The sequence below is a fragment of the Anolis sagrei genome, chromosome 4 (assembly GCF_037176765.1).
Source record: "Anolis sagrei isolate rAnoSag1 chromosome 4, rAnoSag1.mat, whole genome shotgun sequence".
NCBI classification, from domain to species: domain Eukaryota; kingdom Metazoa; phylum Chordata; class Lepidosauria; order Squamata; family Dactyloidae; genus Anolis; species Anolis sagrei.
Window position 1 is genome coordinate 50,713,443 of NC_090024.1, and position 26,237 is coordinate 50,739,679.

The window sequence follows — 26,237 nt, forward strand, 5'->3', positions numbered from 1 at the left end:
CATCATGCCCTTGCATGTGAGCTTGTCAGGATTTTTCACTCTTAAGAAAAGAGTAATTGAGTAGATGGAAGATTAGTCTGATTGAGGAAATTAATATGGTTATTATGTTCTTAAAGCACCAGCTATTGTGCTTTGTAGCTTCTGGCAACTTTAAAAATTAGGTACGAGATAACCTTGGGTAACAGTGCATATATTAGTGGTTTAAATTATCTTAATGAGCATCTGACAATACATTTACCTTTATCTGAAACAACTGTTCCTATAGCAGAATTAAGAAGATTTTGATTATTATTTTAGCATAATTTGGGTCCAAGTGTCTTAAGTGCAAACAAAATCACTTCAATCTGCTCTGACCTGAATGTTGTATTTTATGCAAGTGCAATGGATGTAATCTTGGCCCCTGCTTGGTTACATTTCAATTTGTGCAACCTGAGTATATAGACAGAATTTCTGGAGAGATAGGAACTACGTGTGTACTGGATCCATGCACTTCCTGGCTCTTAAAAGCAGCCAAAGGAAGACTGGTCAAGTGGTTAAGGGATTTAATGAATGCCTCACAGAGGTGAAGCTACTTTCCACTCTGTTTGCAAGAACCTGTGGCAAGGCCATGACTAGGTGGGGGTGATCCTTCCTGAACACCACCACACTTGAAAATTGTCATCCAATCTCCAATATCCTTTACTTGGGGAAGGCACTAAATTGTGCAAAGACCTCCCATCTCTAGCCCAAATTTTAAAATCCTGGGGGGTGGGGGGGGTGTCTCTCATTTCCCAACATTGATTATTTTGTCTCTTCTAGTTTTCCATAGTGTCAGATTAACATGAAACATTCATTCTTACAAAACTGGAAGAGAAAAAAATGCAGTCATCTGATTCTTAACCTAGTCCTGCATAAAAAATTCCCATTAACAGTTCTTAAAAATAATAATGCCAGGCTTTTGGGGTTTTGTTTTTTGTTTGTTTGGCTTAATTTTTGCTTCATAGCAAACATATTCACCCCTAAATATGTTTGCGTACATTTATAGGACATCTTGAGAGGTGATCATAGTTTTTACTGGATTGAGAGACAATGAGAGACATGTATATTGTGCCTTCAGGTTACCTGTTAACAATGCTTTAAAAATGCCTTAAATAGTCTCTTAGTTCTTTTGCTTTTTTTAGCCTAAAGTGATCTAGGTCTATATTACAGCAGTTGAATGCATTTTGTAAACCTTCATACCATCTCAGGTTATATTTACTTGTATTGTTACTTTTGCTAATGAAGCCAAGAATTACAAGGTAACTAAGCTAAACTCTTGTGATTAGGATCAATGGGCTGCCCTAGTTAGAAGTGTCCATATTATTTTAATACTGTGTAATAAAAAGAATACCTGGACAATATAAATGCTCTCAGGAAGTTATTGATAGATAAAGGGCAGGCATCTAGTGGATAATGTCAAGGGAATATAATGTTGCAAAGTTGCTAATGGGTGTCTTGCTGCTTGATAAATGCCAAGCCTGAGGTAATAACAGCTTCCACTCTCCAAACCCTGGGGTATATTGATTCTATGACATTAGATTTTACTTTTATTCTGGTAAATATATATCTGCCTGCAAAATGTTAAATGAAAAATTTTAAAGGGGCTTTTCTAGTATCAAATTTGCTGAAAGCCTTAGCAATGGAATTATTACAATGGTTCTTTTACCTGTTTAAACTAGAATCACTTCTCTTCTGGAGCTTATGAACAAGATGCATGGCTTTCACTCTTAAGATCTAATTATTGAACTTACATGGTTCTTTGAAATAACTGCCAGACTGCTTGTAATGCATTCCTTTTTATTGACTTCATGGCTATCATGGAGTTTTTATGCTTTCACTTTACAAATGGAGAGGCTGATAATGGTGATAGTGTAACAACTCCAGAGTAAAGATATGAATTCAAATTTTAGTCTATGAATGACTGCCCAAAATCCAGTTGTTTATTTCCATTAGGTAACTACTTCTATGACTGTGCCTCATTTCTGCATCCTACCAACATGTTTTGTGGGGGCAGCCTGGCTGAGAAATCCTCAGGATCTCATTTTCCATGCCATAGAGAACTGTGGCAAAAGGGATGTGGAGAAAAAAATTCCACCTCTGCTAATGTTGGGTATTAATGTGCGCTTGGGCTCTTGCTTCTAATAGATGTGCATTTAGAACCATATTCATTCTTTGTGATCGGAAATTGGTCTGCCATGTACTTGCAATGTAAGAGGAGTAATTGGGCAGCAACTTACCATTGTGATGGCAAACAAACTCTTTGAATTGCAAAATATTTTACTGAGTTTATTGAAAAATTCCAGCACCTCCAGCACCTTCTTCCCACCTACCCTATTAGAGTAACAGGGTTTTTAGATAGAACAGGATGTTTTGCATGTCAGATCCTTCTGTTTATTGCTTTCCTCTAAACTTTCACATTTGCTCTTACTATCCTTTTCTTTTGTATGGTCATAAAATACTTTGTAAGTAGACTATGCAATCCTGGTGTCTTCTGTCACACTTTAGTTATATAAAGTCTCAAACTTCTCTATTGCTCTTTGATTCCCTCTTTTTGTTCCCCCTCTAATTTCCTTTCATATTTTTCTCTTCAATTGAAAGGTGAGGTGTTTTCATAAGTTAGTTAGGATGTAGGTTCCCCATAAAGTTTCAAGTTCATAACCTACAACTGCCTACCTCGTTAGTTTTGGGAATCAAGGGAACTCAGGAAGGTGCCATGGCTTGTGCAGAGGACGAAGATGAAGAAAAATAGTTTTTTTTTCACCCAGCTCCAGTACGACCCCTCTCGAGTAACTGAGCTAAACCAGTTCCTTGGTTCACTGAGGAGCTGGCAGCGATGAAGCGAAAGAAGAGGAGGTTAGAGTGTGTGTGGCGGAGGAAACATGGCGGATCGTCTCGAGCACACCTGGGCACCTTTTTAAGGACCTATGACATGGCAATAAAGGCCGCACAGAAAACATTTCTTTTGATCAGTATTGTGTCAAACATCCAGCTGAGCTGTTCCGAGTTGTCGGAGGACTATTAAATCCACCTCAGAGCGAGATCCCTGACAACTCGGCAGATCGCTGTGAAGCATTTGCTCGGTTCTTTGCGGACAAAGTCACTCTGATGCTTTCTGACTTCAACACCATGTTAACGACAGTTTCTGAGGATGTAACACGAGCATCTACTTGTCTGGTTTTAATGGATTTATTTCAGTTGGTTCAGCTCAAGGATGTGGACAAGATCCTTGGAGAAGCGAGGCCTACCACATGCATCCTAGACCCCTGCTCATCCTGGCTGATAAAAGAACCCAGGGGGGTTGACAGAGTGGGTCAAGGTGGTGGTTAATGCCTCCTTACAGGAGGGCAAGATTCCAGCCAGCCTAAAGCAGGCTGTTATAAAACCGCTGTTGAGAAAACCATCACTGGACCCCATTAGTCAACTATTAGCCAGTTTCCAACCTTCCCTATTTGGACAAAGTAATGGAACATGTGGTGGCTTTGCAACTCCAGGGGCTCTTGATAGACACCAATTATCTAGATCTGGCACAGTCTGGCTTCAAGCCGGGACATGGAACTGAAACAGCCTTGGTTGCCTTAGTAGACGATCTACATTGAGAGCTAGACATGGGGAGTGTGTCCCTGTCGGTTCTGCTGGACCTCTCAGCGGCCTTCGATACCATTGACCACGGTATCCTGAGACGCCTCGCAGGAATGGGACTTGGAGGTAGTGCTTTGCAGTGGCTCAAGTCCTTCCTGGAGGGACGGTCCCAAAAGGTGTTACTGGGTGACAAGTGGTCAACTCCACAACCATTGTCTTGTGGAGTCCCTCAGGGTTCAGTATTGTCCCCGATGTTATTTAACATCTACATGAAGCCATTGGGTGAGATTATATTCGACGATATATCGATTTCACTACCATGTACCGTCTACTCTCTCCTTGTACATATTAACTCCTACAGTTGTGCAGAACTGTAGACTGGAAATGGATACAGTGCTCTCTCTGGGAGGGAATGTATTGCTGATAGTTTTCAGTAGGTTTGAATTTTTCAAAAGCCAGGCTTTGCATTTAGAAAATTTGAAAAATTCTCAACTATATGTTTTTGGAACCACATGAACTGTATTGTCCTCAAAAGAGCAATACTACAAGATGTGGTTTCAGCTGCTTCATCTTTTTCTTTTTTTCCTTTTTTAAATTAAGTTTAAGTATGCATACATGGAAAGAGGGGAAATATTCAAAAGAAGATAGCAAAGTAGGAAAGGGGTAAAAGAAAAAAACAATAAGGGGGGGGAGTTGACTTCCATTCCAGCCTCAGGTTCTTCTCGTCCTTTACTTTGTTATTTTACTTACATCTTCTCTGTATATTTCATTCTATTTTTTTCATTGTCATAGAAAAGGTCCCAATCTGTCATTTTTAGTGATTTTCCGGTATTTTTCTTTAATAGACAGCTGCTTCATCTTTTGATTGGCAGAAATTAAACTGACCAAATCTATTTACTGGAATCCATTTCTAAGTCAAATAATGATTCTGATTATTATACACAGAATAATGGCACTTCTATAGAATGGGTTAACATACAAGCACATTTATGGAATGAAAACAGCCAAAAATATGTGTTTTCTGTTTTATTTAAAGGACCAAATGCCCAGCTCTTTTTCTTTTTCTAAGTGCTTTGATTTGTCTAGAAACAACACATCTGTTAAAATGCATTCCACAGATTCTAGTAATAAATAACACTTGATAGGCAGCATGTGCTGAAACCAGTGGCCTTCTTTGTAAAATATCCTTTCTTGTCTCTGTTTTGAAGTCAGTAACAAGCATGCCGTTCATGTCCAAGAAAGGTTGCAATTCCATTTGCATTGGAAGAAAATGCCAGCTGACTCCAATAGAAGATTACTGTTCTCCTAGGTTTGAATTCCAGGAATAAACTTTTTCTCAGTGCATATAGGATAGGGGATTTGGGGGGTAGGATAAATAGCCAGTAAGTGCAATCCAGTAGTCATTTGAGTGTGCAGAGCATATAGTGCCCCCCCTTCCAAATACTTAAATTAATTTATTTTATGATCCCTTGAGAGTATTTCTAGGTCAGAGTATGAAGATACACATACACACCAGTTTAAGCCTAATTCCAACAATACAACTACTGTAACCTTACAATTGCTATAAAGTGCTCTGATGTGAACAGGGAGAGGAGATAGTAACTAACTGTCCTCTTCCTTTTGGTTGATCTATTCATTTTAAAGCCCTTGGCTAAATGTGCTGCCCCAATTTTTGTTGCCACCTTCTCCATATACTTTGTCACTATGTTTCAGTATAGCTCTGAAGAGGCTGGAAACAGCTTGTGGTTCACAAAATCTTGGAACGCCTTGAAAACCATATTAAAATATGCATTTTATGTTTGTTTTTTCAGATAATGAAATCATTGATTCTAAATTGTGTGTAACAAATGGTACCTTGAAGATTTGTTTATGGGGAGTGAGTAGGTGTACAATAAATATATGTAAATTCTATGCTTCAGCAGATTTTTTGGAGAGAGACTCAATTAAGTCCTTATAAATAGCAGAGTTCATAAACCGAGGGTAGGAGTCTCTGTGCATCAAAGTGTAAATCTGGAGCTGTGCGTCATCAAAAGTATGTTGCGATGGCTCCAACATGTTCCTGTTGATAACTTCTCTTACTCTGGAGTCTAGGCTGACCTGTGAATAGTGGAAACATGTTAATAACACACAAAACACCCTTCTTTATACCAAATCCAGGGTCCCCAAACTTATTAAACAAAGGGCCAGTTCGCAATTCCTCAGACTGTTGGGGAGGCCAGACTATAGTTTGAAAAAAAAATGAACAAATTCCTATGCACACTGTACATATCTAATTTGTAGTCCAAAAACAAAACAAAAACAATACAATATTTAAAATGTAGAACAATTTTAACCAACACAAACTGCAGTATTTCAATAGGAAATGGTATGCTTTTGGCTGATGAGATAATCAAGTTAATTAGGATTGTTGTGTACCTTCAAGTTGTTTCAGACTGAGGGTGACCCTTAGTCTAAAATTTAGGGCAAGATCCAGCTACGTGCCCTTGGAGAACCCCATCTACCCTACGGGCCTTAGTTTGGGGACCCATGCACTAAAGCAAGGAAAAGATCTGAATTTGTCATAAGTGAACTGCACTGGCTTAACTGGACTAATTGAGAACCTAAGTGTTTTCCAGTCCCTTTGACATGGATATGTTCCTGTCTCAACAGTCTTTTCTTACCCTAATAACATTTTTAACCCAACACATTCAGTTTTATTGTTTAGTGGGAAGGAGGGACATGGCCAATCAAGGGGGGGGGGGGGAGAGAAAGGGAGCAGGACTGTCACTTCCCAAAGTGTCCCTTATTTTCACCTTCAACACCTGGTAACCTGGTAGCAGGGTTCTTGCCATTTTGGAGTGTCCTGATGAGCCATGAAGTTCTCCAGAGCTGGCTGCTAGTGAAAGAAGATGTGGACTCGACAGAGGCAGTTTGCTTAGATACCAATCCCACTACCACAGAGCCTAGTTACCTCTCGTGCTACCTAGTAGACTGTGAAATCAATGTAATATTTAATAGCTAGGCATTCAGGAAGTGCTGCTGATGGCAAATATTCAGACCTGGTTGTTATTGTCTCATTTCTTCTAGGTTACTATCACCGCACCCTCCTCATCTGCCTTCTCCATATAGATATGTGTGTGTATTGGGGGGGGGGGGGGAGTGCAGGTAGGCAAGGGAGCAGCAGCTATATTTTCCTTTTCTGGGGACCAGCATTTGTCACATTTGGTATTCCTCCTCTGCCAGTCTCTATATGTGAGAAAGTCAACATTTTGCTTCCCACGTCAGTAATCAAGACAGCTCAAACCACTCAATGTGTTAAGACCAATGTTGAAGGACCCTGTATTCTAAGCAGAAAACAAATGCTCTATGTCACAAAGCCTTTGTGTGCAATGAAAAGGTAGATGAAGGATTAATTTTCTTTTTACTCTATATCAGTGGTTCCTAACCTATGGGCCACAGCCCACTGGTGGGTAGTGAGACCTACAATAAGGTCCACGGCTCTAGATTATTAAATATGGTTTTCTATGGCGACTACTAGATGACATATATTCTGTATCAGAAACTAGAGCTGATGTGGTCTTTCCAATGCAATTTTCTGAATCAGCAGCCCAAATAACCAAACCAAATCTACATTTGACCAAAAACTGATTCGTAACCCTTTTGGTACTAATGTTGAAGAGGGGCCCTGATCAAAGTGGTCCCTGTTCAAGTGGTCCCCCGTCAAGGTGTTCTGGTTGGTAGCCACTGCTCTATAGGTTGGGCTTATGATGAAGTCACATTGCCTTTTAAAAACTAATGAAGAAGAATAACAAATCTTAGAAGAAAACTCTCTCCTTTTAAAGCAGCAAAGAAGCATCTTTGAGTATTCAGTGTTTCATCTAAGACCCTTGCTTTATTTTTTTTAGTTATAGCTTTGAAAGATATTACAAACCTCTTTTGGAGAGAGGATAGAAATATAATCTTCATATATTAGTCTTGTTTTCTCTTCAATGACACTCTTATTGGATTCCCGTTTTAAGTCTTCACAGGCCATCCAGAAAAGCATGTTCTCTTCACTGAATTCTGTCCGAAGGAACTCCCTGAAAGCATTTCTCCCTGCTGGGGTTTTCATCAGTTTGTCAAAGGACTGGGCCCAAGTGTCCACTTCTTCCAGAGTAGGAGTGGAGCTTTAAGAGAAGGGATAATATTGGCACAAGAATCACTAAACTTAGACACGTAAAACTCAATTTTGGGTGATTCGTAGAAATGGGAAAGTTACATTAACTCAGTGCAAGTTGAATGTCTTCCCATATTGTAACAAAAAAAAGTGTCACATATTTAATCCTGTTAGAAATAGGAAGTGCTAAAACTTTCATTGTTCAGCAGGAAGCAAAGAGGATCTGTTTATGAAGAAGTTCAACATGTCTGTCCAGTTGTGAGTAACCTGTAGTACATGACCTACATCCCTTTGTACTGCCTATAGAAATATGTCAATAGAGTAGAGAACTGTTACTACTGCAACCAACTTTCTTTCCTTTCCGTTCCTCCTCTTCTACTCCTTCCCCTCCTCTTCCTCCTCCTTCTCGTCCTCCTCCTCCACCTGTTTAAGGTAAAAGTTTTCCCCTGACATGAAGTCTAGTCATGTCTGACTCTGGGGGTTGGTGCTCATCTCCATTTCTAAGCCAAAGAGCTGGCATTGTCTGTAGACACCTCCTAGGTTATGTGGCCGGCATGACTCTTCAGGCTACTTGCAGAAACTAAAACTTTGAGGTTCTCTTAAACTTATATGCCCATACAAATCCATGTAGGGCTTACTAAATTGCACTGCTGTTGCTTTAGTCAGCTTCAGAGCTTATATCATTGTGCATTGCTTTAAAAACAACACACACACAAGAACCAGAAGAAAATCCATGGACATCATGGCAGGGTTTGTGTATACTTGGATACTTTGCAGAACCAGAAGAACCCATGGAGTCTTGGTCACAGAGCTGCTCGTATAATAGGCACACAATAGCCCTTAACTTTGCACATGCAGAACTGGGACATTATCTACTTACCTACCTACTTATCTCATTGGAAACTACTTAACTTAGACCGTTAAGGAACTGCAAGTTGCTTCTGCTGTGAGAGAATTGGCTATCTGCAAGGACATTGCCCAGGGGGCGCCCGGATGTTTGATGTTTTACCATCCTTGTGGGAGGCTTCTCTCATGTCCCCGCATGGGGAGCTGGAGCTGACAGAGGGAGCTCTACCCACTCTCCCCAGATTCAACAGTCCTGCCAGTACAACAGTTTAGCCCATTGCGCCACTGAGGGCTCCAACTTAGACCATGAACTCCCATCTCTTTTCTACCTTTTCTTTTACTGTCCACTAAAATCTTAGATTGCTGTCTGCATGTAAGAGAGGGAGGGAGAAACAGAGAAGCAATCACTTTCAGTTACAAAAGACCTTGCTCATACCCTTTCACAAAGACTTAAAAATGAACAAAGGGGCTCTTTTTTCTCCTGATGGTGTCCAACTTCTTCAGTGATTTCACACATTGTCTAAAAACACTGAAAAACAGATGCAGTCTAGTTTCTCTTGCAAGAAATAGGCAAAATAGGGAAACAATGGTTGCAAATGCTGACATCTTAGGGTTTTTTTTAAAAAAAGAAAGAAATGAAGCTGAGAATCTGAACATTGTGCAATATCCAAATGGCACAGTCTCCCCGACCTACTGTTCAGCCACCATAAACCATGCTGGTTTAGCCTACCTTTCTTCACAATTTGCAGTGGTTTCTGATCTGAGTTCATGTGATGCTGCTCTTGTTCTTTCATCTTGATTCCGAACAGTGAGACTACAAAATAAGAAACATTGCTTCATCAAGCTAAAATAATAAACCACTTGCAAAGTATGACATGTAATCTGATCAAGCTGAAATGACATGTAATTTACTGATGCTTGGATTTTTTTTCCAGATTTCATGCCTATTAATGCAGGCACTAACTGGGCCTCCATTCCATTAAACAGAGTGACAAAACAGAGAAGGTCTTCTTACCAAATTTCCCTAGAGGCAGGCAATGGGGATTTGCCTTTGCCTATCTCTGAGGCTGAAGGGTGTGTGACTTCATCATTCAGTGGGTTGCCATAGTGGAAAGGGATTCAATCCTTGGTTCCCAGAGTTGTAGTCTAATGCTCAAACCACCTGATCAGCCTGACTTCCTGTTGACAATGAATACCATGGCATTGCCAGAACTCAGATGATGTTAAGGTTCTGTCATCACATGGACATGGTAACTGCCTATATATCCTACTTTTCCAAGCATTTTCTATTTAAATGAATGAAGTAGCTTTCTCATGGACGTTAGCTCATGCTGCCCATTCAGCCTTGCCAAAGATATTTGGAATTGCACAGTCATGTGAAAGCAGGTCCTCTAAGAAGTCAGGGTGCTAGCTTTCTAAATCAAACTCAGAGATGGGAATTGTGTATCTCTGTAGTGTTGAACTGCAGCTTACAGCATTCTTAATAACTGATTGTATGACTAAAGGTGTCTGTGAATTGCAGCCCAGCAACATCTGGAAGGCTGCACACCTTCTGTCATGGCCTAAATGAAATGCTTAGTCCCCAATACACTCACTGAATCAATGGAACTTACATAAACACTAACCTACCAATACTTTCATGGGTTTATTCAGCTGATCTGTTCCAGAATCATAGAAACTTACAGTGGGGAAAGACCTCAAAAGCAACTTGTCCAAAGGTGTGCACCAACCCTCACAGTGCAACAAAGAAGACACAACTAAAGTATTTCTGAAAGAGATTCATTTTAGTTGGGATAGTTCGATTTAGGGGAATGCTTATATTATATAGTAGGATCTCCTGTATCCATGATTTCACCTATCCACATCTAGGAACTTTCTAGGTTCTCCGGCATGACCATATGACAACTTATGATAGTCATTTATTTCATAAGGTTCACTATTATCCATGATATAGTTTTATTTCCATGGTAAGTTAAGGAACATATCCCCTATGGATATGTGGTAAACTATAGTCCCCTTGCATTCTCTCAAAGGCTGAGGATGAAAGTAGATGGAGTATCTCATTGGAATACCTCTCATTGGATCATATGAGTCAACTTACTTTAAAAGGAAATCTGGATTTATGATAACAACCATCTTGGTGTGCTTAACTTTTCTCTACAGTGTCATTATTTCATCATCATCATCATCATCATCATCATCATCTAAAGCTCACTCCTTTTCTTTCTTTCCCCATCTAATATTCTCAGCTAGCATTCCCAACTAACCAGGTTATTTAGAGCTTGGCAAAGTTACTATTTTGGACTGCAATGCCTAATGGCCATACTGATTGGAAGAATTCTAGGAATCAAAAAATATATATTCACAAAGCTTTGTTAGAAGCCCTTCATAAACACACTGAGGCTATTAGCAGCTTATAAGATTTAAAAACATGGTATGAAGCTCTCCAGATGTTGATGAATTACTGGCTGTGAATCCTGGGAAATGAAGTTTATTCACACATGGAAAGCCACTCCAATCCACTTCTGATTTGGATCAAGAAGGAAGCACAGTATTGCTGCAGCAATCAAAATGAGATCTGCATCTAAAAATAAATGTTGGTGGAAATTTCCATCACAAATCTCCTGTGCTGTGTCTTCAAACTGGGATCTTTGCTTCACAAGGCTATACCTAAAAACAGCAACTTGCCCAAAGGTGTGTGCTAAACCTCACAGTGGAATATATTTTGAAAATTGCTTCTTTGAACCATACCTGACAAAATCCCCCAGCCAGTTACTTTTCCAAGCTCTGAGCTAAACAACTACACACCTGGGGTTTCTGTATCTAAGGCGTCCATCTGCTGCTCTATATTTAACTCATAGACAGCTGTGGCAAATCCATATTTCTTTACACTCCAGGGAAATAGGTACTGGCATCTGAATATTATAGTGTGAAAAAGCATTGAATGCTATTTTGAAGCTCTTTAGTAGAAGGTCGTAACTTGAGGTATGCAAGTCTCTCCACCTCTCTTGTGTTGAGTGTCTCTGAATCTTAGCAACAGTTGCCTCCCTTCCTTGTCTTATACCCAGTTACTAGATTTTTTGTTTTCTTACTGTATTGAAATTGAAGAACATTTTAAGAACATTTTTAATGTGTGCATTTAATTGTCTGCACACATCTAATTAACATAACAGAGAAAGTTTTGCAATGTATGCTTCTGGATGTTTTCCCCAATTATGAAACATTTTTGCCATTTACGTTGTAAATGTGTTTTGTGCACATTTTATTTCCCCAAAATACCCTTTATCAAGATTGATGAGTTGAATAATATTCCTTTCCTTCCCTAGTCTTAATGGGCTGGCATATTAAAGAAGAAACATCTACTTTCACGTCCAATTGCCAGCATCTTTTCACAGAATCATAGAATCATTAAGTTGGAAGAGACCTTGTGGGCCATCCAGTCCAACCACCAGCCAAGAAGCGGGAAAATTTCATTCAAAGCACCCCCAAAAGATGGCCATCCAGCCTCTGTTTAAAAGTCTCCAAAGAAGGAGCCTCCACCACACTCCTGGGCAGAGAGTTCCACTGCTGAACAGCTCTCACCGTTTGGAAGTTCCTCTTATTGTTCAGGTGGAATCTCCTTTTCTGTAGTCTCCAGGGCAGCAAAAATAAGTTTGCTCCCTCTTCCCTATGACTTTTCCTCACATATTTAAATATGGCCATCATGTCTCCTTTCAGCCTTCTCTTCTGCAGGCTAAACATGCTCAGCTTTTTAAGCCACTCTTCTTTGGGCTTGTTCTCCAGACCCTTGATCATTTTAGCCACCCTTCTCTGGACACATTTCAGCCTGCCAACATCTCTTTTAAATTGCATTACCCAGAATTAGACATAGTATTCCTGGTGTGGACTGACCAAGGTAACTGGATTCCTTCTCCAGCTTGTATCGATTTTTCAGATTAACTTGATAGTGATCACAGAAAAATGCCAACCTAGCTATGGTATGCCATTTAGTCAGTGGTGCTTTGGTAAGCTTAAATGTACCCAAGGTTTTCTATTTTCTAAATTCAAGGAAGATAACTCCATCATGAATGAAACAGGCATCAAAAGCATACAGATATAAGTAATAAAATGTTCTAATTACATTCATGAGGTAGTCTACAATCCTTTATATGCCTTTGAACTTAGTGTTGGTTACACCACAGTTTAGTTTCTTAGGCAGTCAGCTTTTGATTGAATATGCAGACAACCTTGCATATATGTTATTGCCATTTAAAGTACTACTCTGAGGTTCCATTAAAAGAAAACATTTTCAGTCTATTGTCAAGGCATTTATGTAAATGTAATATTTGTGTGTCCCAGTGAACATACAGTCTTAGCTTTTGGATATTTGGGCTGGTTCTACACTGTAGAATTAATGCATTTTGACACCACTTTAACTGCCATAGCCCAATGCTATATCATCCTAGGATTTGTAGTCTGGTGAGGAACTAGTACTTTTGTCAGAGAAGGCTAAAGAACTTGTAAAACTACAAGTCACGGGATTCTATAGCATTGAGCCATGGCAGACAGTGGTGTCAAACTGCATTAATTCTACAACGTAGATGCACTGCTGGCAAAGACTAGTGGACATATACAACTTATTTAGTCATCTGCAAGATTCCCACCTCTTCTTCAATTCTTTTTGCAAGTTGCTGAAAACTAAAGATAAAATAATCCCCAAATGTTTTAGAAGGCAAAATACTATGAAGGCCACAGCTCTTTTCTGTTTTTGGAAGCTAAGTGAGATCCACCCAGGTTAGTATTTTGGAGGTGTAAGGAATACCAGAGGCTGCAGGCTTTGTTTATGAGGAAGTCTTTCTGAATATTCCAATCTTAATATAACTTGATGAAATTCAGAGGTCTGCATGTAAGTCAACTGGAGATATAAGGCACACCTCCACATACCCTTTGTGTAATCCCAGATCAGTTATGGTCTTTAAAACATTTTTTCTACATTTTGATAGATTGTGAGGGATTTTTTGTCAACACAACAACTGTGAGCACTGTGGTGATACTGCCTTGGTAATCCTTAACCTGGTTGATGTTGTTATTGTGCCTTCAAGTTCTTTCTAAGTAATGGCAACCCTGAGAAAACCCCATCATTGGGTTTTCTTGATAAAATTGTTCAGTGGTTTTCCATGATTGCATGGAGATTCGAACCCTGATCTCCAGAATCATAATCCAATGTTCAAATGATTATATGATGTAGCTCTCATCAGGACCTCAAGACCTACTGTATATACTTGAGTATAAGCTGACCTGAAAATAAACCGAGGCACCTAATTTTACTACAAAAGACTGGGAAAACTTATTGACATGAGTAGAACCCCAAGGTGGAAAATGCAACAGCTACTGGTAAATTTCAAAATAAAAACAGATGCCAATACAATTACATTAATTGAGACATCAGTAGGTTAAATGTTTTTGAATATTTACATAAAACTGTAGTTTAAGATAAGACTGTCCAACTCTCATCAAACCATTAGTCTAACCTTCTTCAATGTAAATATGCTTATGTATCCTTCCAATAACCCCATAGTTTATTTTAACTATACATTTTGGGAGAAATGCTGTGTGAATATGAATAATGAAAAGTGGGAAAGATTGGTGCCGAGAAAGAAGAGGAAAGCATGTGCTGCACCAAGAGAGGAGGAGAGGAAGGTGTGCACTGTGCTGAGAGAGGATGATAGGAAGGCGTGGGCTGTGCAAGAAAGGAGAAGAGGGAAGCGCATGCTGCACAAGAGAAGAGGCGAGGAAGAAGAGCTGGGTTGCTGTACAGAACCACACCTTCCCGCCAGGACCTCACCTCAGTTTAAGCTGAGGGGGGGGGGGGGTTCAGCCTAAAAAGGGGGCTAAAAAACTAGGCTTATACTCAAGTATATACAGTATTTATTTACTTAAGCTTTTTGCTCCTGACCAGATGTCTTGATGTGTTATCCATGTGGGAGGCTTCTCTCATGTCCCTGCACGGGGAGCTGGAACTGACAGAGGGAGCTCATCTGCGCTCTCCCTGGATTCAAATCTCCGACCTGTCAGTCTTCAGTCCTGCCAGCACAAAGGTTTAACCCATGGTGCCACTGGGGGCTCTGGTGTAAAACAGAAGCACAAGATGGAGCCTCCCTTTAACTTTTGTTCTACTGAAAAGAGGAGAGGAAGACAGCACAATACATGATTAGGCAGGTTCGAGTCCAAAGATGAATTTAGGGCTAAACAGTATTATGAAAAATATGGGTTAATGCGAAAGATCAATCTTGAGAATGAAAATATTGAAGAGTGGGGTTCCAATGGAGTAATTCAATCATGTCCCTCCCCCAAAAGGCTACCTGTACTACCATTGGCAGTTGGTTTTTTGGAAGTGTGAGAAATCCCATGCAGAGTATTACAAGGAGAACATGTTCCTTCTCTGCTTTCAAATTGTGCATTTGTCATGCCTCGCAGAATGACAGCTGTGCCCTTTTCAATGCCAAAGCCACTTAAGAATGGCCATTCATCATAATTGCCCAGCTAAAAGTCTAATTGATCCTAAACGAGTGATGACAGTATGGAGCAGAAGTTATGGCTTCAACCAACAAAAACCCATCTGGTGGCTGTTCGTCCTCCTTTGTTTTGTTTTGTTTTTAAATAAAATTGTTGATTTGTCCCCCCCCCCCCAAAAGGGCTTCAGATTTTGGAGATTGTGTAGCTTGCTTGGAATGCTATTTCTGTTCCTATTCATCATCCCTCTCCCACTCCCCTCAACTCATTCAGGTTATTTGTGGAAATGTTTTCTTTCAACTAGGATTATAAATAGAGCATTAAATTGCAATTTGTTTCACATTTTCCTATACTAGAACAGTTGCTTTGAAGGAATGATTTATTTTAAATGTTAAATGAGGTTACTCTGCTTTCACTGTAATGCCAAGCTACTTTGAAATGCAAACCATCACTTGTAATCACTACAAATATCTTTCTGACAAAATTATTTTTTTCTTAACTAGTGCTGAGTTGCACATCTTTGGGAGCAAAAAAGAGCAGGAGTTGAAGAGAAATCTGGAAAAAACATCGCTGTGATATTCATATCAACATACAGGAAGGAAAAAGAGGTGCCCATTATGCAAAAATATGTGTTACTTTCCCTTCACTATAGGAGAAAGAAATGCACATGAAATACATTATTCGTAAATATAGGCAGTGACAGTATTAGGAAAACTGTTAGAATCCTCAACTATTTTTCCCATTTAATTCTTGAAGTCCCCAGATTATGATAAATATAGCATCCATCCATCCATTTCTGTACTTAGTTCTGATCTCATCCTTGAGAGAGAGGCCCCATGCCCTTCTGTGCTTTCTTTGCATGCTTAATAGAATATTAGTGCCTAAGGCATAACAAGAATTTTCCAGACCACTGGACAAATGAAGTCGTTCCTGGAGCTGAAACACACCTGATGCTACATGAATAGGCCTTGGGCAACACACATCCCAACCATCTCATTGTTCCTTTTAGGAATTCCTTTAAAGAACCATGCTTTTAATGCATATGTCACTTATAATCTTATAAAATCTGCCATTAGGTTTTAATTGGAGAGCCTCTGTTAAAATGTCTAACAATGGCTAGGCGCAGATTGCAGATATGACTCTGACTGATGTCAATAGCTTTTGGGCAAATGCTGTGCTCAGTGGATTATACAGATCAACCATACTCAGGAAGCACATTACGTTCCATGTTAAATCCTGACAGAGTACGTCCCAAATATGTCAGCATCTGCACCTTAACAGTTTTCTTCTTAAACAGATGATGTGCAGAAGCGTCCCTTTTGAAGATGTCAAAGACGTAATTGGATTGCGCGTGCATAAACGCTGTTGTTGGCTTTTCTGCTTTGTGTAGGTTGAAGCAGTGATTTGACTCATTCAGCTTGACAGCTTGTTCTTTCTTTTTTTTTTCTTGGCTATCTCGCTGTGGTGGTATGCCTTGAAGTCATTTCTGACATAGCAACTCTAAGGATGAGCTTATCATGAGGGTTTCTTGGCAAGTTTCTTCAGAGGAGGTTTGCTCTTCAAAGATGAGAGTGCGTCTTGCCCAAAGTCAACCAATTAATCTATGGAGTCTTAGTCCAACATCAAAACCACTACACTTTGCTGGCCATCCTCAACTGATGTATTTGTGCAATATAAACTGAACACTATCCTTGCCATTATTAAATGCTTCTGTGCTTACTGCATTTGTATGTAAGATTGACAACCTCCATTCCCTCCATCACTAGTGGTGACTCTGGGATTTATAGTCTACACAGTCTGAAGGGTTACATGCTCTTCTTCACAATATAAAGAACCATCCATTTTTCAAGACAATAGCCCATTTGGACTTTCTATTTGAGATCCTCAGAAGTGCTAGGGACTGAGCTCTCAATTGTGCTTTCTTCTCAATCAGATGGGTCTAGATTGTATTTCTATAACCAATCAGCCTGCAGAAGTAGCTGAGAAATATGACTGCATATTAATTGCTTCAGTATCATTTGCCTCTGCATGCAGTTCCATAGGATTAAAAGAATTATAGGTACCCAGAGGAAGCTAGGCAACAATTATCCCTCCCTCCTTCCCTCCTTCCCTCCCCGTCTCTGTTTTCTAACATTCGTCTGATTACCCAAGGGTGTATGTTTATGTTCCCATGGTGACTAGTTGTCATCTTTCTCCCTCCCACCCTTGGGAAGTCTGAATGTGGTTGAAAGGCATACCAGGAGCAGCTGCAACAACAGCACCAACAGAAGCAGCAGGCGTTGGAACCTCGATTCCCTACCCCAGGCTGTGCTTGTATGGAGCTCGGTGTCTCCTGGGACACAGATGTCTGCCGCTTGCGCATCTCCATCCACTCTGATCCCATGGGCTGCAAGAAGGAAGATTAGGAAGGAGGTTAAATGTTGTGGGAAAGTCACCAGGTTCCTGTACAATGCTGTGTTCCACTCACAGCGTTAGTACCCAGTAGCTACTCTAATTATTGCTAATTGGAGGTTTGGCCTGCTGAACAATTGCAACCTGGTTACATGAAATTCATGTTCTTAATTGGATAAGGAATCCTGTGTGTTCATGCTTTTGTCACTAACTATGACTATTCAGCATTGGTTTTTTTAAAACATACAATTTGTATTACAGCCTGAAAAACATTCTGCACTGTAACATTTTAGAAAAGATTATGAGACAGGAAAAGATAGCCAGATTATTCTACTTAAGACTAGACATACTTCTCCTTCTCCTTATTATGCAAACAGCTGAATAAGAAAACAGATGCTGAATGAAAAGATTCATTTGAAGAAGAAAAAGAATGAGGAGTTTTATTCTGTCCACAACTATCAAGTCATACTAGGGACCTATTCACATACCTCTTGTGGGCCGTGCTGTTGCAGGCAAAAGGGAAGGCATGTGGGGTGGCTCCTAGCATTGGGCATGCCCTCCTTCCTCCCCTCATCACATAGAGGGGATGGGGAAGGGGGGGGGCGTTTGGCACCCTTTCCTTCCTCCCATCAGATGGCAGAAAGGGCAGCAATGTGCATTGCCTCACTGCCCTTTTGGCCATCACATGGCAAAAAGGAGATGAAAGTGTGGGTAGCTCTGTTGGAGCTACTCAAAATACACTTTCCTCCCTGCAGTCATGGAGGAAGCACTTTTTGGTGCTTCTCCCCAACTTTGGGAGGAAAGTGGAGAGGGCCCCATCCTTGCCATGAAGCAAAGCAACAAAATGGGGCAAAAATGCCCCGTGTGAAGAGACTATTTCTCAGTCTGACCCAATATTGTCAGTATTAACCAGTGATAGCTCTCCAAGACAACATTCCCTGATAGAAATTTATTAGAAGAAATACATCTATCAGGAAGTGATTGGGTTTTTCTCTCCCCTGCCCCTTCTATCCAGCCAGTACTGATAGTTTTTTCTCAAAGGCACAAACTTGCAGATATCTTCTTCCATGTACTTGAATTACCCTATTGTTTTTATTTCATTGCATGCACACTAAAGTTATCACACTCTTCTTGCTCCCCACAGATTTCCTCCCTCGACATCTACATGAAATTTGACTCACTGCTGCCTTGTGTTTCAGGAGATGGAACCAATTGCCTAGTTAAGTGGTGAGGTCTCATTCTCTGGATGTCATCCTGCTGAGGATTCTCTAGCTGGAGATCCCTCAGTGAGCAGAAGGCTGGACTTGATGATCCATCGGAACCTATCCAGTCTACAATTTCTCACTTCCTTCCATCACATGGTGGGGAAAGTGCAGCCCATGGGCCATGTGGTACTCTTCTGCATGCAATGCACATGCTCTGTTCTAGAGCAACCATAAAGTTAGATGAGATCATGAGGTCCGTGCAGTCCAACCCAATGCCATGCAGGAGTACACAATTAAAACACTCCTGATGGCCATCCAGTCTCTGCTTAAAAACCTCCAGAGAAGGAGCCTACACCACATGCCAAGGCAGCATATTCCACTGAACAGTTAAATGAAACCCAGAATTCCTCTATTGGTGCTCTCCTTGTATTTTTGTCAGTCTCTTTGTTTAGAGAGAAATCTGTGAATAGTGCTTATGTTGCTGGTCGAGACTGAAAAGCTCCCTCTTTATGTGCAAGACTGGCAAGATGATTGGCCTGGTCTTTATTTTCAAGAGTACTTTGACTCTCAGCAAATGCAAGCAATAATAAAGCAGATGGCATATTGTTGGAGGCTGCTTTATTCCAGTTTACTTTTGTTCCTAAATTAAGCAGAAACTGATCTTGCATGTAGATTAAGAGAAGACAGGTTTCAGGAGAAAGGAGACAGGAAAGCATTATTTCTGTATGTGTTAACTGCATTATGTAGCTCTTTCTGTCCTAGATAAACACAATCTGTATACATTCCTATTGTCAAAGTTTTTAAGCTTTCTTTTAGTTCCTCACATTTTTTTTTTTCAAAATTCCTGCTTCTTTTAACAGCATTGTGGAGAGGAGAAATTCAGCACCTACGCAATTCAAAGCTTAACAGATTGCAAAGTTTTGCTTTACACTGGCCAACTATAGCATGTACATCCATGACCAGTTTTATTTATTTATTTATTTATTTTGGGAATTTTTACTCACTGGATGTGTAACTTCCATGGTAAATTTAAATTCAAGCTGATGTCTCAACCTACATGCTTATAAAAGATGAAACATCTACCCCTGTGCCAATCTTTCTGTTAATGTTACTGGCCATACCACCAGAAATGCCAGTTAATATTCACATTACCACCATCCTTAAAACATATCTTGGAAATAGTTCTTTTCTATCCAATCCATGTTAGCTGTGGGATTCTGGAAACTTTAGTCCAGGCATCCTCAAACTGTGGCCCTTCAGTTGCATCTCAATCATTATTAGGCATAGTTAGAACCTCATGCACTGGGTGCACCCAATGGGGCCAACCCTGCCTCTATATATGCATTGTATACATATCCAGAAAATGGCTCTTGCTCTCTTGGCAGCTGCTTGTCACTGAACACATGTACATTTTTGTTTACTTGTATGTACAGTAGAGTCTTGCTTATCCAACCTTTGCTCATCCACAGTTCTGAATTATCCAATACAGTCCAGGGTGGGAAAAAGAAAGAACCCTTGTCTGTTTTGGTGCTAAATTCATAAATACAGTAATTACTACATAACGTTGCTGCTTTTTCTGTTGATTTGATGTAAAACATGATGTTTTGGTGCTTAATTTGTAAAATCATAACATAATTTGACATTTAATAGGGTTTTCCTTAATCCCTTCCTTTTATCCGTTATTTTCGCTTATCTGACATTCTGCTGGCCCATTTATATTGGATAAGTGAGACTCTACTGTATTACAATATGGATATCACATCCTCTATAACAAAATATTTGGGTAGTGTATAAATACAATAAATCACTGAGAACCTGCATTGTGATTTCACATGCCAAAACCCACCTTTGAAGCCAGGCAGATGTACCAACCAAAGCAGTTTTAAGGCACTGGAGAACAGATCCCTGAATAATGGTGCATCCAGCTCTCTCCTACTGGGATATGAATTAAGAAAAGCTGGGTAGGGACCCCTGTGGAGTTTTGTTGCAGCTACTTGCCACATCACTTGCAGGAGGGAGCTTGATACAGGAATGTTCAGCTTCCCTCACTATGGGAAACAGAAGCTGAACATTGTATTTTATGTGGCTTTTTAGCTTTAATTATCAGTTGTAGTGGGCAGTATTACAGTCATTGCAGTGATATCACAACTGCAAATGCAATATCCAACATCCAATATTTGTTAAACCTTACTCATGGGATACGGGGTGGGGTTGGGGTGAACAATGGGAGTTTTTTCCTCCCCCATTGGCAGAAAAATGGCATAAGCTGTGGCATGCATCTCTAAAACCTTTCCTCTGTCCTGTGAGTAATGTAAACACCAAATGACAGTCTTCAAGCAGAAGCAGGCATGGTGTTAAAGTACTCGCAATAGTCCTTTTATTGCAGTCTAGGCACAGAAAAATTCACATCCATGAAATCCATGTGGTCATCACAAATTGACAGTTGAATTGAAAACAAATACACACACAAGATAACCTGTGTGACACACATAGCTCATTTCTCCACTTAAAGGATTGTTAAAAACAGTGATTTGGGCAACAAACATAACTTGTGATCTCAGTAAAATTGTATCTGCTCTGTAGTAACTTGTGGTAGAAGAATGATTTTACATTCAGTGCAAACACAAAGGCAGAAACTAGGTTACTTTCACCTAAATATGTTGTCCTCCACCCTTTTGGAAGATAAGTTTTGAAAAGCCTACGATAGTTCTTCTGTAAACATTAAAGCATCAAAAGCAAACACTATTGAAACTGTAACACACCCACACAGTAACTAGGAGCTCAATGCTGCCTTATTCACTAATAGTATGAAGTCTGCATTTGATTTATACACTGTCTATTTGACAGCAATCTGACAGCATGAAGAGGGTTTAAATGGGGACAATTACATGCTAAAGATGTTTTGCCAAGTTTGTGAGTGTGGATGCTAAAGTGATCTTGCCAGTTCTCTCTCTCTCTCTCTCTCTCTCTCTCTATATATAGTTGACAATCATGGTATAAAATAAAAATGAATCAATAACTTTAAAAGATGGGGAATTCTAAATTCATAACCATTGTTACCTTGCCAAATGTAAATGATTTACATTTGAATGAAATATTCTAAGCAAAGTGGTTTTCTTTTGGGATGAAGTGGAGGGTTTTTTTTTGTTTTGTTTTGTTTTGTTTTGCAGAAATGAAGTCCAAAACATGTTGTTGCTGCTGCTGCTGCTGCTGCTGTTGTTGTTTTGTAGTGCAGGGGTGGGGTAGGCATACAAGTCCAGAGAGTTATGTGGAATGAAAACGAGCTAAGACTTTTTCTTTTCAGCTAAGTGTAAAGAAGTGTATAGAGACTACAGAGGTCTGTGAAGCATATATTGGCAGAATCAAAAGATCTTAAACATCCATCATTTCCCAAGCAGGCATCTGAAAATACAACCAGCTGGGATTTCAAGGCCCCAGAAAAACTAAAACCTAGCAAGGAGCATTGAACAAACTTGCAATATATTACTTCAAATCCCATGTTCTACAGTACCAGGGGAGGAGACCCCTGGGAAAGCCATCAATGAAGAAGCTAGATCTATACATCATAAAACCACATCTCCCTTCTCTTTCCTGTAGCATTTTCCTAACAGAGTACTTGCAGGGAAATGCATGGTTGTTGGAGTTTTTTTACTCATGTCAGGAGGGACTTGAGAAACTGCAAGTTGCTTCTCTTGTGAGAGAATTGGCCATCTGCAAGGACATTGCCCAGGGGACGCCCAGATGTTTTGACGTTTTACCATCCTTATGGGAGGCTTCTCTCATGTCCTTGCATGTGGAGCTGAAGCTGACAGAGGGAGCTCATCCACGCTCTGCCTGGATTCGAACCTGTTACCTGTTTTTGGATGAACACTATTGGATCCCTGTCTACCTTTGAAAGTGAATGAGCAGTAAAGCTTTGGGAGGATTCGAAACTGGGTATCAGTTACTTCCGAAGAGCCATGCTTTTATTCAGACACCTCCCAAGCCTCTCTAAATCAGGCCAAGTAATTTTAGGATGCTGATGAACATTTTAAATTGTCTCAGCAAAGACAGCTTTGCTGTAATATAATTCAAACAATGAGTGGCTCAGATAGGTTGCAATAGGTGCTGGAGTTAAGCAGTGAGTGCTGGAGTAGTGGATGAAGCTGTGACTCACATTGTATTGTATTAGGTGCTGGAATACAACTTAAATCAAACATAAACTGACATTGTATTGGTCAGACTGCTGTTTTGCATCCTTGTGAGTCACCGTGGAGTATATTATTCATTAAATTTTACATTGTTCTTTCCCTTTTGAGTGCAAATGTTATGATCTTCACTCTACTATGCTAAGATCTGACAACTTGCAGAAGAATTTCACAAAACTTGTCCCAGCATGACATTTCAAAGGAGGTTGAATTTTTTGCTATCATCTTTCTTTACTGCCTGCCCTTAAAACATCACATCAAAATAGGCACTGCGATGGCATGGATCATCTAACTTTAGTATTCTACCTTCGGGGTAAAGAAAGGCAGGATATAAATATAGCAAATAAATAAATATATCTATCTATCTTTACACTCCAGGATCTTGTCTAGAGCATCTCTTAGTCTTCTCCAAATTTCTTCACTCTGATTACTGATTGAGCTAAAACATGGAAAAAAAATCCTGAACTATTCCAGAATGTGTTTAAAAATACAGGAGCTCCTGATCTGATCTGATCCTCAGCAGCCTTACAAGCTATTATACCAGCTGAGCAGAAGAAGTACCGCTATCATCAGTATCATTTCTATGTTCCCATCACGACTTCATTCTCCCCTCCCCTTATTTCTACCAGCCATTTTCTTTGAGTAGGATAGAAAATGGACCTGGTAGAGAGCAACTGCAATATTCCACAAATAGCAGCTCTGAGGAGTTTCCTCAGAGGAAAGCACGATTGCCAAGGAAAATCAATAGTGCCAGAAGCATAGGTATGGTAACCTCTTAGTTTGCTTTAATCTCCACAATTCAATGATCAATATTTTCTATTAATATGCATAACTATCAAATACAATATATTAAGATGAGATATTCTGATTAGGAATTTTAAAAGGAATCAATCTGAATATTTCCATGATAGTCGATATGCTATTGACATGCATGCCAATATAATCTATAAAACTACTGATTACTCCTTATCTCAAAATCTGAAATTCCAAATACTCCAGAATGTGAAATTGTCCACATGGGTAGCTGAAATAGTGACACCTTTGCTTTCTGGTGGTCTGATGGATGTAGATAAATTTTGTTTCATGTATATAATTGCACAGCCCAATCAAAAAAATGGTATCTTGGATTTTAGGCTTGTTCCTGGGATTATCTGAGGTAGTGATTCAGAAAATTACATTGGATAGACTGCATCAGCTGTGGTTTCTTAGATATGGTTATTATGATTTTCTATGGGCAAACAGATTAAGACTGATATAAAGCATATGTTTTGCATCTCAAAAACTAATTTTGTTTTTAGACTTGTGTCCTATTTCCAAGATAGCATACTGTGTACATTTATGCAAAATTCATTCATTCCAAAATCCCCCAACTAGTAATGATAATAATAATAATAATAATAATAATAATAATAATCTCAAATCCATAACAATAAGGGATATTCAAGCTGTATAATAAACAATGTCCAATTATTATGACATCCTCCCAATCTTCTTTTTCTATTGTATTGTGTTATCCCACTGATCTTATCCCTCTGATCTGTCTGAACCAATGATTTACTTTGAAACCATTCACTTATTTCCACTTGCAATTTGTTATTTCATTTCTGGGTACTCTTTCAAGAGATAATTTATATGTATAGTAGAGCAGGAGACGACGGGATCCTAGCTGAACTGTTTAAAATCTTAAAAGACGATGCTGTCAAGGTGATGCATGCCATATGCCAGCAAATATGGAAAACACAAGAATGGCCATCAGACTGGAAAAAATCAACTTATATCCCCATACCAAAAAAGGGAAATGAGAAAGACTGCTCCAACTTCCGTACAGTGGCCCTTATTTCTCATGCCAGTAAGGTAATGCTCAAGATCCTGCAAGGAAGACTCCAGCAATACATGGAGCGAGAGTTGCCAGATGTTCAAGCTGGGTTTAGAAAAGGCAGAGGAACAAGAGACCAGATTGCCAATATCCGCTGGATAATGGAGAAAGGCAGGGAGTTTCAGAAAAACATCTATTTCTGCTTCATTGACTATTCTAAAGCCTTTGACTGTGTGGATCATAATAAATTGTGGCAAGTTCTTAGTGGGATGGGCATCCCAAGCCACCTTGGCTCTCTCCTGAGGAATCTGTACAAGGACCAAGTAGCAACAGTCAGAACTGACCACGGAACAACAGACTGGTTCAAGATTGGGAAAGGCGTACGGCAAGGCTGCATACTCTCACCCAACCTTTTTAACTTGTATGCAGAACACATCATGCGATGTGCGTGGCTTGATGAATGCAAAGCTGGGGTAAAAATTGCTGGAAGAAACATTAACAACCTCAGATATGCAGATGACACCACTCTGATGGCCAAAAGCGAGGAGGAGCTGAGGAGCCTTCTAATCAAGGTGAAAGAAGAAAGCGCAAAAGCTGGGTTGCTGCTAAACATATAAAAACCCAAGATTATGGCAACAAGAATGACTGACAACTGGGAAATAGAGGGAGAAAACGTGGAGGCCGTGACAGACTTTGTATTTCTAGGCGCAAAGATGACTGCAGATGCAGACTGTGGCCAGGAAATCAGAAGACGCTTACTTCTTGGGAGGAGAGCAATGTCCAATCTCGATAAAATAGTAAAGAGTAGAGACATCACACTTGCAACAAAGATCCGCCTAGTCAAAGCCATGGTATTCCCTGTAGTCACCTACGGATGTGAGAGCTGGACCTTAGGGAAGGCTGAGGGAAGGAAGATCGATGCTTTCGAGCTGTGGTGTTGGAGGAAAGTTCTGAGAGTGCCTTGGACTGCGAGAAGATCCAACCAGTCCATCCTCCAGGAAATAAAGCCCGACTGCTCACTGGAGGGAAGGATAGTAGAGACAAAGTTGAAGACTTTGGCCACATCATGAGGAGACAGCAAAGCCTAGAGAAGACAATTATGCTGGGGAAAGTGGAAGGTAAAAGGAAGAGGGGCCGACCAAGGGCAAGATGGATGGATGGCATCCTTGAAGTGACTGGACTGACCTTGAAGGAGCTGGGGGTGGTGACGGCCGACAGGGAGCTCTGGCGTGGACTGGTCCATGAGGTCACGAAGAGTCGGAGACGACTGAACGAATGAACAACAAGTAGACCTATGTTATCTATATGACCAGGAATAGCCATATAAAAACAAGGGATCTTGTTGAGCAAGAAAGGGTCATGTTTCTGCCTTTCTGGGTAACATGGATTGCCAAAAATGCCACCTATCAAAACCACAAAATCTTGTTTTGAAAAATCGGTGCTTTTAGTTGTTCAGTACTGGAGAGTTCATGCAAACATGCAAACTGTTTTAAAGGTAAATTGCTAGTCCTTGGGATTTCCAGAAATGACACCCTCTCCCTTTTATGCCAGAATGAATCCTGGAAATC

The 26,237-nt window shown here is 40.0% G+C and overlaps 1 protein-coding gene across 3 annotated transcripts in view; it reads right to left on the reverse strand.

Moving 5' to 3' along the window:
• Positions 1–4,608: 4,608 nt before the first annotated feature.
• Positions 4,609–26,237, reverse strand: part of RGS20 (regulator of G protein signaling 20) — a 54,528-nt gene continuing 32,899 nt past the window's right edge. For all 3 annotated transcript variants that reach the window (XM_060775304.2, XM_060775306.2, XM_060775307.2), the window contains 4 exons: positions 17,308–17,456; positions 9,309–9,392; positions 7,508–7,742; positions 4,609–5,694 (listed from right to left, as the gene is read on the reverse strand). In XM_060775304.2, the coding sequence (XP_060631287.2) occupies positions 5,506–5,694; positions 7,508–7,742; positions 9,309–9,392; positions 17,308–17,456 (657 nt within the window). In that variant the 3' untranslated portion in view covers positions 4,609–5,505. The remainder of the gene's footprint in view (positions 5,695–7,507; positions 7,743–9,308; positions 9,393–17,307; positions 17,457–26,237) is intronic.